The 13,789-nt window shown below is 57.4% G+C and overlaps 1 protein-coding gene across 2 annotated transcripts in view; it reads left to right on the top strand.

Annotated features, from left to right (window-relative positions):
* Positions 1-100: 100 nt before the first annotated feature.
* LMX1B (LIM homeobox transcription factor 1 beta) overlaps positions 101-13,789 on the top strand; it is an 80,206-nt gene continuing 66,517 nt past the window's right edge. For both annotated transcript variants that reach the window (XM_029203413.1, XM_029203412.1), the window contains exons 1-2: positions 101-239; positions 1,088-1,274. In XM_029203413.1, the coding sequence (XP_029059246.1) occupies positions 101-239; positions 1,088-1,274 (326 nt within the window). The remainder of the gene's footprint in view (positions 240-1,087; positions 1,275-13,789) is intronic.

Consider the following 13,789-nt stretch of genomic DNA (forward strand, 5'->3'; position numbering starts at 1 on the left):
CCCCGGCTCCCGGGCCGCGGCGGCGGCGGCGAGCCGGCAGGCAGGCGGGCGGGCGGGCGAGCACCCTGGCCGGCGGGGCCCGCAGCGCGCCCCGCGTCCCATGGATATAGCAACAGGTCCCGAATCGCTGGAGAGGTGCTTCCCCCGCGGGCAGACGGACTGCGCTAAGATGTTGGACGGCATCAAGATGGAGGAGCACGCCCTGCGCCCCGGGCCCGCCACTCTAGGGGTACTGCTGGGTGAGTGCGGGTTCGGAACGCCCGAGTGGTCACGGGCAGGGGACAGGGGCCTCGTTCCGAGGTGGACACAGGGTTCCAGGCCAACGGATAAAGACAGTGGTTTGCAGAACATGGGGGCGTGGGGGGCACAGAGAGAAAACTCCTGGAGTGATCACCAGAGGGGCAACAGGCAGGCACGCCTAGACAGGCATCCTGAGGGGACAGAGGTATGCAGGGACACCACCTAGGAGGAGCGAGGACAGGACAGCTCCAGCCGCCACCCCCCATCCTCACCGGGCCTCAGTTCCAGAGCTGCCACTCCGGGCGAGAGGTAGGAGGCGGGTGGCAGGGGTGATGGAGGACTCAAGTAGTCAGTCACCTTGGCAAGCTTGAGAGTGGTGCCAGGTCCCTTGGGGAGAGGGAGTCTCTAAGAGGGAAATGTTCCCTGGGTCAGCTAAACCACAGATTTTGGGGAGATGAGGGAGAGAAGACAACGAACGCCACCGTGGGGCGTGTCAGCCAGCGGGCGCCTAAGCCTCACCTCTCCTGTTTCGGTCCCAGCCGGCTGCCCCGCGCCGTGCTCGTTCTCATATGTATTATCACCAAGCGCTCGATCTCCGGAGAAGGGGAGCGCGCAGCGCCGAGCCGAGGCTCCAGGCCCGCGGCCTCTCCGCGGCGGAGTCCGCTGACTGGGACGAACTAGCTGAGGTTGCCCGGCCCCTGGCGCGGCGGCCGGGGAAGCGCAGGCGGCGGACGGCAGTCCCGGGCTGCCCTCGCCTTTGGGCCCGGAGCTGCGGGCACCGCGCGATCGGGACGCTGGGCCGGGCTGGTCGGCGCTGACGGCCCGTCTCTCGCCCTGTGCGCTGCAGGCTCCGACTGCCCGCATCCCGCCGTCTGCGAGGGCTGCCAGCGGCCCATCTCCGACCGCTTCCTGATGCGAGTCAACGAGTCGTCCTGGCACGAGGAGTGTTTGCAGTGCGCGGCGTGTCAGCAAGCCCTCACCACCAGCTGCTACTTCCGGGATCGGAAACTGTACTGCAAACAAGACTACCAACAGTAAGCGCCTCTCGTCCTTCTCCTTTCCCGCAGCCGCACGGCACTCCAGCCCGGCCGCCCCCCTGCCATGTCGGGCCCGCGTCCGCCCTGCCGCCGGCCCTGCGCGCCGCTGGGCCCGTCAGCTCCGAGAACTCCGCGGGTTGCGCGTCTCCCGGCAGGGCAGAGCCGTCCCAGCGCGTCCAACACTGGTGGGGTAGCCAGGACCCTCCGGCAGCCCCTGTTACCATCCTTTGTCCGGGAAACCTGCGCTGGGCCGCTCAGTCGGGGTGCGGGACAAGGCCCTGGGCCGACGAGGGGGTACGATGCTGCAGTCTTGGGACAGGGGCTGGCTTCACTGAGGCCTGCATTGGGGACCGAGAATTGATTTTTCAAACGAAAGCAGTGCTTTAGGGAGCCGGGCACTGGCGGTGTGCTTCCCCAGCCCAAAGGCAGGGTTTGTGTTGGTTTGGGATTCTTGAAGCAAGGAGGTGGAATGGCAGGGTGCTGAAGTGCCCAAGCAGCCAGGGATGCCCCCTTCCTGCCAGGCTTCCTGCTGCACTTTCAGCCCCTGATGGAGAGAAAAGGGTGTGCATTCTCCCCAATCCGTTCCATGCGGGAATTTTGCTCGTATAATTATTGTTGGCTGGAGAAGCTGTCTAGGAAGAGGACCTTAAGAGGTGGGAAACCACAACCTGGGTTCCCCATGGGGTGAGGAACTGACCAAGGCAACCTTCCCCAGCAGCCCTTCTTTCTTGCCATGTGTATGTGTTGGGGCGGGATGGCTTGCTCCACCCTGGCGCAGCCCAAGCCTCAGCGTTGAGGCCAGAAACTGTGGGCTGAGCCCTACCTACTGACTTTTGCTTTTAGCTGAGACTGTGGGTTTGTCTGGCAGGGGGCTCCTGGCAGATAAGAGTAGATCCAGGTTTTGGTTTTTTCTTTTTTCTTTTGACCCTCTGAGTTTTGTGCCTGACAGGGTGATTAAGAGGGAGGCAGAGAGGAGCAACACGAGGAAGAGGGGTGTGGGGATGCCCAGAGCAGCAATTTGGAGACAAGTGGGTGCCTGTGAGAACTTCCTGGCGAAGCCCAGAAAACTGTTTCAGATGGGGCTGTAGGGTGGGTAGGCTGCTCGAGTGGTTTGGGGCTCAGAGGGGGGCTGTGTGTGCCCAAGCCTCTGGGAAAAGGCTGGGCTGCCCGTGCTCGGTAGTTAAGTGCAGCCTACCTGCTCTGCCCAGAGACTGTCCCTAAATCCAGGCCCTGATGGGAAGTGGAGCAGCTTGGCTGAGACCTGGAAATAGGTGGGACTGCAGGCCAGAGCCCTTGAGAGGGCATCGGGTTCTACTTCAGAAGTCTCCGTGTGAGCCCTACGCTAGCACCTATTCTGACTGTGCTCCCCTGGTCTGGGGGCTCAGCAGGAGCTGCTTTTCCTGCCTTGTACTTCCTGCCAGCTGGGGGGCAGTGAGAGCAGGAACTGGGACCCTGTTCAGAGTCAGCTCTTCTGTGGTCCCAGAGACCTCCCCCTCTGGACCACCCCAGGTTAGGCACACTGCCACTGATCGTGTTTGTGCTGTGCCCCGGACTGATACGATTCTACTTCCAGGAGAAAGTGAGGCCACCGGTCAGCTCAGATGAAAGCAGTTTGGGGTAGATGTGATTGGAGGCTTGGGGCTGGCCCCTTAGCAGGGCTCACCCACCTCAAGTCCACACACATCCTGCTGTCCTGCACCCCTTGCCTTGCTCTGTTTGCCTGACCCCGAGCGCGGTTGTGGCAGTGCCACTTCCCGCACAGCTCAGCCTGGATCACTTAACACGTGCGGGCTGGAGGCCCAGAAAACTGGAAATGGGCCTCCGAGTCATTTGTGCAATTTTTTGAAAAAAATTTTTTTTTACATTTTGTAAAGACTCTTTCCAACCTCTTGCACATATCTGTTCACTCCCTCCTCCCCACCCCTCAGTCATTTACAGAGCTTTTCCTTAAAACAAGGAGAGGATGCCCCCTGGTTCTTCAGAACACAGAATTATAAAGTCACAAATGTTGAGCTGGATGATCCCTTAAAGCTGAATGGCCAACTCCCTCATTTTACAAAACAATTAAACATTAAACAGCGATTGCTTTGCCGAAAATATGTTTGTTTAAAAAAGAAAAAAGGGCGCCTAAGCTTTTTCTCCCACAGTGGAATTAGGGGTGTGCTTGCGGGTGAATTTTGGTTCAGGGCGAATCTCCAGCTCGAGTCTAGGTCCCGAGGGCAGCAGGCGGGCATTATTCATGCCTCTCACAGTGCCTTCCTCTTTCGCGCCCCCCCCCCTTTTTCCAATAATGCCAATTAGGTATCTGCACTAGGCTGGCCAGTTGGGGGCTGAAGGGGGATTGTTGTTATCAAGACAATTCTGGGGACAAATACCCAGTCGGATCTCGCATCAGCTTTTCTTTCGGAGAGCCAGCGCAGAGACGCAGGCGGGGGCTCACTGGGAAGCGATGTTCTTTGCACAGTAAAAATGTATTTCACGATTTATTTTTTTCTTTGAGGATCGCAGATGCATATTTATTGCATCTGTGTGTAAATGCTTTTCAGACGAGAATCCAGGCAAGTGGGCGCAGGAACGTGCCTTCTCAATTTTGTGGAGTCTGTGCGTCAGCGGTATTGGGAAATTAACACACACCCCCGCCATAACTTTTGAAAAATGTTTCTTCGTCTCGATAGGAGTTGTCGGGCTCGGTCCTTGGAAGGAGATTGCTATTTTTATTAAGCGCCTCTTCCTCCTTTCGATTTGTTTTAGAGATCCGGGACACAGACCCAGAGGCACAGCGTTATTTTATGCACCACGGGGTGATTAATTGACGTTTGGGTGCATTGAATAGCGTTTGATAAAATCCACCCGCACGTCCTGGACCTGCAAAGCGGAGCGCAGGCCACCACGGCATTTGTGCATTTTCACGCATAACTCGAAGTCTCCTTTTTCTCAGTACGTGTTTTTCGGGGGCATCTTCAGGGGAAAAAAAAAAAAGTCATCGGATAGTTCTCCTATGCCCGAGCCTCTGGCCCCTCGGCAGCCCGAGCTCCTTCTCGGACAGAAAACCCGGTTAGAAACCGGGAGGAAACGCGGCCTCCAAACGCAAAATCACGAACACCTCTCTCCTTCCTTCACCGGAGAACGCATTTTTAAAAAATGACAACATAAATCCCCGTCCTCAATTTTTTTTCTTTGCCGCTTGGCCTAATAGAATTATGTAACTCTCTTTTCTTGCCGTCTGTCGCTTGTCTGGAAAGGGTTTCTATCTTTCTATCCCGAGGAGGTGGCGAATTCCGGGAGGAGGCTCCGGAAGGGGGGAGGGTCGGTGGAGAGTCCAAAAATCTGTCACAAAATGGAGCCTAATGGCTTGTAAGACAGCTCCCAGGTCTGACGACCCGAGCCTCGTCAGTGTGCGAAACGGAGCCTGCGTGCGCCCTGCGCCTACCTCGGTGTCCCGGGCTGGCGGTGCGCTTCTGCCACCGGGCCTTCCCGGGCGGCCTCGCCTCTCCGCCGCCGAGCCCGCGCCGGTCCCCTGGGCCTCGCCTGCCCAGGTAGGATGCACCCACTGCAGCAGGAGTGGGGCAGCGAAGCTTTGATTGAGTTTCACAAAAAGCCGTCTGAGTCCTGGGGTGATTTTTTTTTTTTTTTCTTTTAAATTTACCCCAGCTGGCTGCGGCTCCAGTGGCCCAACCCAGCTCTTCCCAGCACATTCCTTTCCTGGGAAGTGTTTACACCGGGAAAGGCCTTCCTGGGAGGCTCACCTCTCCTCAGAGCGGCGGGTGTGGCGCACGGGTAGAGCAAAGTCAGGCCCCAGCCTTTTCTGCCTGCTGCTTCTCCCAGTTTGGGAGACCTCCCTTAGGCCCTGCTGTAGGGTGCCAGTTACCAGCAGCATCCTCTCCACCAGTGGGTACCCCAGCTGGCATGGCCCCCATCAGACCAATTCAGAGCTGCAGACACCCCTGCCCACAGCCTGGGCCAGAGGGCCTGTCCTGGAAGTGGATGTCCTTGGAAGGAAGAGCCAGTGCTTTCCCTTATTAAAAGGCCTCCGTAGTGCTCTTCCTGGAGATCTAAGGGCTGAAAGGCTCACTCTGCCAGCCCAAGTCTGGGGACCCTCTGGCTCCTGGGAGGGCACCTCTGCATTTAACCCTAGCACCTTGGCTGTAGGCGGAAAGGTAACCAAAGGCCTTCCTGAGGCTGCAGTTCTCCGCTGCTGAACAGAGACATTATTCACAGCTGACTCCCGGCTCACCCTGTATCCCCTAGGCTCTGGGCTGGTATAGCCTAATTTGTTTGCTGGGTTTTTCTCGAGTGGGGGAAGCAGGCTGTGAGGATCTCCTCTGGGGTATGTGATTGGTGACCCTCAGCTCCCTCCTGTCTGTCCATTGGAGCCAGGCTTAGGACCACAGAGCCTTGACACCTACCTGAGCCTCTTCTGTAAAATGGGGGACCTAGCCACCCGGGGGAAAGTATTCTTATAAGGATTGGAGATAACATGCCCCAAAGGACCTGGCATCTTGCCTGGCATGTTGTTAATACTCTGGAAATTATTGTTACTTTATCACCATCAGCGTGGCAAGGAATGCCTTGTCTCCAAGGCCACACACCAAACTGCCCATGGGTTCCCTGCCAAAGAGAGGGGCAGCTGGCACGCTAGGCTTGTCATAAGCCTCTGTGCAGGGAAGGTGAGGGATACCCTGGGAAAACCATTCCCTTTTCCTGAGTGGGACAGTGTGAGACAGACCTGGGTTCACAGCCCAGCACTCAGTAGCTGTGTGATCTTAGCCAAGTGGCTGCCCATCTCTGAGCCCCATGTTCTCCATCAGCAAAGTGGGGGTGATGATATTTCTCAGGGTGGTTGTGAGGATTACACAAGGTACCTGGGTGGGGGTGGGGAGGTTTCAGTAAATGTTTCCCACTTCACGGGATCCGGTATCCTCTCCTGCACTTCTAGAGAGGCAGAAAAGCTTCTGATCACATGAGTGAAAACAAATGCCCGCTGTGCATTTGCAGGAAGGGCAGGCAGCAGGGTGGGCCTGGTGTGCTGACCTGTTTCTCCTTGGGGGGTGGAGGTTGGACTAAAGCAAAGATCTTTCCACTGGGGAACAATTGGAATCTACCTGGTCTGCATATAACTTGGAAAAGCACACAATAGTGTAATTTAATATTTGGAAAACTGTTCATGCTCATTTGTTTTTGTGACTCAAATGACAGAAAATAAAGCTCAACCGACATCTCTGAGGCTGCAGGGGAGAGTGAGAAGAGGGGGGTGTGTGAGGGAGAGATCCAAGGATTTGTATGTTTTTCAGGTGAGAGACACCAGCCTGGGCAGTCAGAAGGCTCCTCCAGCCCAAGGAGGTATTTTTGGTCCATGAAAGCTGGCAGTGCTTCCCCAAGGAACTTCCTCTACCCTGCAGCTGTGAGGTTTTTAAAACAGAAAAGGGAAAACACACACACTCACAACCACCCAGTCCTACTTTGGCATTAGTTAGGCAGAGAGACGGAGGATACTCTCAGTGACGTGAGTTATAACTTCCAATTTGTTGGATGTCACAGTCAGGCCCTAGCTTCAGGGGAGGGAAGAAGAGAGGGGTGGTCCACTCATCCAGGGAGCTCCTGTGAGCTGTCATTCAGTTGAGGGTGCAGGAGGACCCAAGGCCCTTGGCTCTCTGGCTGACCCAGCCCTCTCCAACCCCCAGATTCTGTGCTGATGGCAGCAGAGAGCAAAACCAAAATTATATATATTTATTGCCACTGCAGTCAGAAGTGGGGAGGCGGTGGTATTGAGGGGAAGGCAAGGCTGAAAACCATATTTGAAAAAGTTGATTCACGAAGGCAGAGGAAGCAAAGTGGCAGACGTTTGCCATTTCATCAACCGGCTGGTGTTCTCCATTCCTGTCATAAATGTCTCCTGTCATTTGAAGCCAGAAGCAACATGATTTGGTTCCCCGGTGGCCTATAGAGCTTTTCTCCTTTTTTTTTCTCTTTTTTTTTCTGTGTGCAGTAAATGTTTATTTGTTAATAATATACTTTAAACAGCCTAGCCTTGACCTCAAGTCACCTGAAGCATCCGTCTTCTCTCAGAAAAATCTTTCAAAGTTTGTGTAATTTTCAGGGGGAAGGTGTAACTGACAGGGCAGTGAAGGGCCTGTGTTTGCTTTAACTACTGCAGTGTTGGCAGTGGAGGGGTATAAGGGGCCACTGTGCTCCGAATGGCAACTTTCTTGAGTTTCAGGCCTGGCTGACAGCACTTCCTCGCTGCCCTTTACCTTTCCCCGGCCTGATCAGTACAAATAAATTTCTGCGTGGGCCCTTCCTTTGTTATTCCTGGGGCAATATTGTATCCATTTCTTTTTTTTAAATATTTATTTATTTGGTTGCACTGGGTCTTAGTTGTGGCATGCATGTGGTATCTAGTTCCCCGGCCAGGGATCGAACCCAGGCCCCCTGCATTGGGAGCATGGAGTCTTAACCACTGTGCCACCAGGGAAGTCCCTGTATCCATTTCTGTTCAGCTTCTTGACAGGCAGCTGCTGGACCTGCCTGGTGGACCCCGGAGCCCTGAAGGGAGGTGGGGGAGTATAGGGGTCTGGGGGGAGGGGGCTTTGTCCCAATTGGGAGCCAGGCCCAGACCTGGACCAAGTGCGCCGGCTGATGGCGGAGCACCTGGCTGGCCTGGCACTTGGTGAACTGGGGGGGAAAGCCCGGTTCCTGGAATCTGGTTCCAGAAGAAACAAAGATGTTTGCTGCTTCCTAGGCGGCCGTGCTGTAAGAGGTTTCCTCGGGAACTGTGACCTGGTTGCCAGCGGGGAGGGTCCTGTAGGCTGCCCAGAGCATCAGAGGTGCCCACCAGGGCCGACAGGAGTCAGGAGACCACCGAGCAGCTGGCTAGGTGCAGGAAGATGAGTGAGCGCGCTGGAACTCCGTGCTGCCAAGGGGTGCCTCCCCACCCCCAGGTGCCTCTGCCGGTGCTGCAGCAGCGACGATGGTGAGAGGGGAGGAGCTGGGTGTGACTGCTGTTCCCCCCTCCCGCCTCCTGCGATCCTCCAAGACTCAGTGACTGTCGTCACGTGACTCCTGAATTGCCATAGTTGCTGGGCTGCCTGGGTGTGGGCACCCGCCCAGGCCTGGAGTTGCCCGAGCCTGTGGAGATGGAGAGGACCACGGTGCTCTGGGGCCACCTCCTCTAAAAGGAGGGCCCTCTGAGTGGGGCACATTTCCTCAAAGGAAACAGCAAGATTGCAATTACAGATCTGGGTCGAAAATGTCTCTGGCTCCCAGTGACACAGGCCAAGGGCATTTAGGAAAGCTGGTGCCTCTTCCCAAGCTTCAGTTTCTTTCTCTGTGTAATAGGGGTGATAATCCCAATCTCACAGGGTTGCTCAGAGGAAAGTGAAACAAACCCAAAGATGCCAGGCTTCCTTCGGCATTCAGTCAATGTATGTTTCCTTCCTGCCTGCCTGGGAAGTAAGCCGGAGGCTCCCTGCCCGGCAGGAATGCATTGTCTGCCCTGAGTGGGAGGCCCAGAGAGTGGAGCCTCCTCAACAGGCCTCCTGGAGCAGCCTTGCCCACCATCTCGCTCCTTACCCGGGTCTAGGCTGGTGTTTTTGAATTTTTTCCTTGCAAAAGGAATGGGTCAGGTCTGGCTGTCAGAAACTGGTCCTTGGAGGCGGGCAGCCAGCAGCCTGTGGATGGGCCCCCGTTACTCCTGAAGCACGTAAGTCCCCAATTTTCCCCAACAGATTCTTGAGCGTGGCCGGTGTAGATGTGAACGGGCAGAGCAGAGCCTCACTAAGCCCAGAGGGGCAAGCCACAGCAGTGCACCTAGAAGGAAAGGAATGGGCGTTTCTCCAGTGCCTGGATGTGCACTGACCTTTTTTGCTCTAGCTCCATGTGTAGGTGAGCAAACCCAGGCTGAGGGAGTTAAGGCACTTCCCTCAGATCCGAAGTTACTCCTGTAGCAGATTCTCCCCCCACCCGCAGCAGGTCTAACTGCCAAAGCGGACGGGAGCCACCCCCTTACTTCCGGAAGCCCCAGATTCCCACTTTGGACAGTCGTAGTGATTCTCCCTAGAGCACCCAGCGTGGAAGGATGTGTGTGTGTGTGTGTGTGTGTGTGTGTGTGTGCAGGGGGTGGGGGGGGATCACTGCCCTTTTCCCGCCGGAACGCCCCCAGTAAGGCCAGTCCTTGCCAGAGAAGGAGAAAGGTTAGAATAACTGCCTTTCTCCGGGTAGGGAGCTTCCTTCAGCGCCCCCACTCCGGCGCGCGGGCGGGAGGGCTCTCAGCGGTCTCCACCCGCGTTCTCCTCCAGGCCCACCTCTCGGAGGGTTCCTGCTCTTCGTTCTCCTTCACCCCCGAGTGGGGCAGCGCCGTGCACAGGCTCCTTGGCTCCCGGGCTCCTTGGTCGAGGCGCGGGCGCCAGCGGCGGTTGATGAATTTCGGTGTCACCAGGGGTTTAGCCCGGATTTGGGAACCGGGGGTTCTAATACGCGCACACGGTCCTGCCCTTTCTAAAGCGCAGCCCTTTCACCCAGCCGCTGATTTATGAAGGAATCCGATCCCGGGACGGGCTGGGCTGGAGCCGGGAGCCCGGGGCCCCCGCGGCAGCCTTCGGGCTCTTTATCGTTGCGGGGGCCCTTGGCGGCTGCGGGTGTTCTGGGCTGGACTCGGGGAGCTCTGCAGGGCGGGGCCTCCCGCGGCCCAGGAGTTCCCTCCGAGCCACTTAAACGCTCTGGAAGGGAGCAAGGCTGGCGGAGAGAGTTCGCATTTTCATTCGGAATTGAGCAAAGCCCTCGCCCCTCCCCAAGCCCTCCGATCGACCCCCTCGGGCAGGCCCCAAAGCGGCGAGATCGGGAGGTTTGTTTATCGAGGGAATAGAAAATTGAAAAAAAGAGTCTAAGACCTTTTTCCCGCCTGAGAAATGTGCAAAGTCCCTCAGCTCCTGGAGGCGGCGAGGCGCCCGGAGAGCCGAGTTCCCGGCGCGGACACTGGGGCCGACCCAGCCCCCTCCCTCCGGCGCCCCCGCCGTCGGGAGGGCGGATTTTTTTTCAGATTCGGTTTGCAGGGGGGAAACGGGGTTGTATCAATCCACAAATATTTACTCTTAACAGACTTGTATCTGTGGAGATTTCGAACAAAGACAGTTTAGGGGGATTACAAAAACCCTAAACCCCGTTTTTCTCCCGGACTTGGTGCTTTAAATGCCAATTACAGGCGAGCCATATCCAACAGCAACGGGGGGAGGCGAGCAGGGTCCGGGGAGGGAGTGGGGGGCGAGTCCAGCCATTAAATGTAACTTTTCATTATGAAAAGGATTTCGCCGGTTTTATCTTCTAATAAGATTATGTCACGAACACAAGTACCTAGGATGGTGCTGAGTGACAGGGCTCTGTCGTTTAATCAGAGGCTGCGCCGCTCAAACCGCGGGGCCCTTTGTCCAACGGAGTGAACGACGGAAACTTGCCGTCCTAATCCCCTTATTCATGTCAAGCAGAGAAAAGAAGCCGAGCACCTTACAACCGTGTCCCCTCCACCCCTTCCGAGGGCTCAGGGAGGAGGGGGGCTCTAACCCTGGCCCCCACCCCTGCCCCGTGCCTTTCATTTCCCATCGCGCTTGGGTTTCCCGGGCCCGCCAGGCGTTGCACCAAAGGTGGGGGAAGGGATTGCTTTGGAGGAGCCTCAATTGTCAGCTTCTGGAAAATGGGGCAGAGGACTCAGGATACAGAGGATACAGATTGGTGGGATTTTTTTGCCTCCACTGATGGAGAGCACAGGCCCCATCTGACCCCTTTTCCCAGGAAAAGTGGCACTGGGTAGTGCACACCCACCATCCCCATTAAAGCAGGATTGAGAAGCAGGGAGAGGTCGAATGGAGATGCCAGCCTGGGGTCCTCCGCGGGGCGGATTTCGTTGGATCCCTGGGACTTCTGTCGCCATGCTGGTACTCCTGCGAGCTGACCATTCCCGGCCGCTCGCTGGGCCCCTTTCTTCGAGGGCGAATTCCTTTGTTCAACCCCTGCAGAAACCTGCTTCTCTGCTGGGCCAGTGGCGCCTCTATTCTCGCCACCGCCGCCGCCGCCACCCCTGTCCCACAGTGTGCAGATCTTTACTGCGGCGCTCGGGCCGCCCAGATCCAGGCAGGTCTACCAACCAGGCCCTCAAGGTCGCCTCCCTGCCCGAGCCCTGGCTGCCAGCTCCGACAACTAGAACTCCAGCCCCACAGCGGGCGCCGCAGGCGCGCACCTTTGTTGCTGGCACTCGCCTCCGGGCACCGTGGGAAGACGCGGGTGTCGAGAAGCCGCCGCGCACGACTCCGGGTCGCTGCACAGGCTGAAAAAACCAAAAGCAAAACCAACACCCAGCAAATGAAACCCGCGCACCCCCAGGGCTCCGCTATCCCCTCCAGAGGACCAGGCCGGCGACCTCCCGCCCGACTTCTAGGATCTCAGACCCAAAGCCCCAGAGTCCACGGAGTTGGAGGGGGGACTTCGTAGGAATTTGTCTCTAATACACCCGACTCCTTGGCCTCCTTTTAAAGCTCTTAGGCTATGCTCCGGGGCAGCCTCCCGGGGACCCCAGTGCGCCCTGGGAGCGCTCCAGAGATGCCTGACTGCACGCAGTCTCCTCCCTCTCGAGCCCAGGCTCCGGGCGTGGGGAGGATCAGGCTGAAAGCAGGGTGTCACCTCGTAAAAGCGACAGGCAAGGGCTATTTTATGGGAAGGGAGAAGGGGCAGGAAGTGATGCTTCCCTCTCTGGCCACTCTGGGACAGAGAGCCCCAAGGAGGGAGCCCCATCTGGGCAGGGGACAACCAGGGGGACAGGGCAGGGTCAAAAACAGTCGGGTCTGAGGCTCTTAAGCAGGGCATGGGGACCCGCCGGAGCTGGGAAGGGGACCAACGGACCTGGGGATCCGGAGCTCACCTCCCGCCCGTGCTCTCCCGGAGCCCCCTCCGCAGTCCTGGGCTCAGCCAGCATCTCTGGCCCTTCCTTCCAGGCCGGGGGCAGGCGGGGGAGAGACTTTCTCCCTCGAAACACTTGATACCAACTTTGTTTTTTTGGCAAGAAAAATAAGCCTTGTTTGGAAAGGGGGGTTGGTGGTCGAGTGAAGGAGGGAAGGAGCGAGCCGGCGGCAGCAGAGCAAACTTTGCGGATTAGGTTTCAGCGCCTCCGCCCCACCCCCAGCCCCGCGGCGGTGATTTGTGTGCGGGGGTCTGTGACCCTGCGAGGCATCAAAAGGCCCGCGGGAACCGGCCGAGTTCAGAGGGACAGTGGGCAGAGGGGCGGCCTAAGACAACGCAGATGGTTCATATCAGCCGGGCCGGGCCAGCCTTGGGCTCGCAGCGTCTGCCCGCTAGCCCGGGCTCCTCAGCAGGGGAGAGGCCTGGGGTCTTACAGGGAGGCCAAGGCCTGAGCGGTAATAGGGGGCCAGAAACTCAGCAGTCAATGGCCAGTGGGCCCCAGCTGAAAGAAGGCCAGGCGGCCAGTGACACAGTTCTTCCACCAGGCAGTCCTGACCCCATCCAGCTCAGGTGGAGCCTGACCTCCTGAGTAGCCTCGGAGAAGGGAGTGATCTTGAAAGGAGACCCTCCTGCCTCTTCCAAGAGGCCAGAATTTACCCCACCCCTGCCCTGCAGCAGCTGGGGCTCATCCAGGTCATAGTGTCCCTCCACAAGGGACCATTAGTAGCCTTTTTCCTTTCCAGGAGGTGCCCTGTCTTCTGCCTGCCTGCTGTGATGGGTTTGGGAAGCCTTCTTTCTCTGACATTCATTCACTCATTCATTCATTCTACCACTAATGTAGAATGCCCTTCCTCTCTCTGCACCCCTAGCCCTTCTGCCTGGCCTGGGCTAACTCCTTCCTCCCTCCTAGCTCCAAGGGAAAGCTAAGACAGAGGCTCACTCCTACCTTGGCCCAGAGCCTTGCTCTGGGGGCAGGGCCCTGTTTGGTTGGGGTGGGAGAGGTGCTTACCCACACCAGCCTTGGCTCTGAGCCTGCTGCCTCCCACCCCCAGAGCTGGAGTCCTGCTGTGGATAGCAGCATGCCCCGGCTTCCCTGCCCTGGTCTCCAGGACCTGGCTTCTCCTTGTCCTCCAGGGACCTCGGAGGACCAGGGCCACACCCACCACCAGGACCTTGGGCTGGTTTAGAATGTCCCAGCTGAAGGCCTCTTCAAGATCCTTGTAGAAATGGGAAAAGTGGGGCCCGGGTGTAGCCAGGAGTTGCCCCAAATCTTAGTTGTAGCGGAACAGAAGCAGGAACCTCAGTCTGCCCTCTGCCAGGTTAGCAGTCTATGTGGCAACTCCACAATTCTCTAGAACCCTCTTCCAAACTCTGACTTTATCAGTGACCTAGTCTGTCCTCCTGGGCTGAGGTCACCGAGAGGGGAAGGTCCTATGATTCTGGTTCTTGAGAGGGGGTAACAGGCCTCCATGATGAAATGATTCTGCGAGCTTTCTGTATAGCACATGGGTTTGGGAATTTTATCTTCTCAATTGGGACACTGAGGGACAAGAGCCAGGTGAGCACAGCGC

The sequence above is a fragment of the Monodon monoceros genome, unplaced genomic scaffold, assembly GCF_005190385.1.
Source record: "Monodon monoceros isolate NGI ecotype Baffin Bay Population unplaced genomic scaffold, NGI_Narwhal_1 Super_Scaffold_5, whole genome shotgun sequence".
Classification (NCBI taxonomy): Eukaryota; Metazoa; Chordata; class Mammalia; order Artiodactyla; family Monodontidae; genus Monodon; species Monodon monoceros.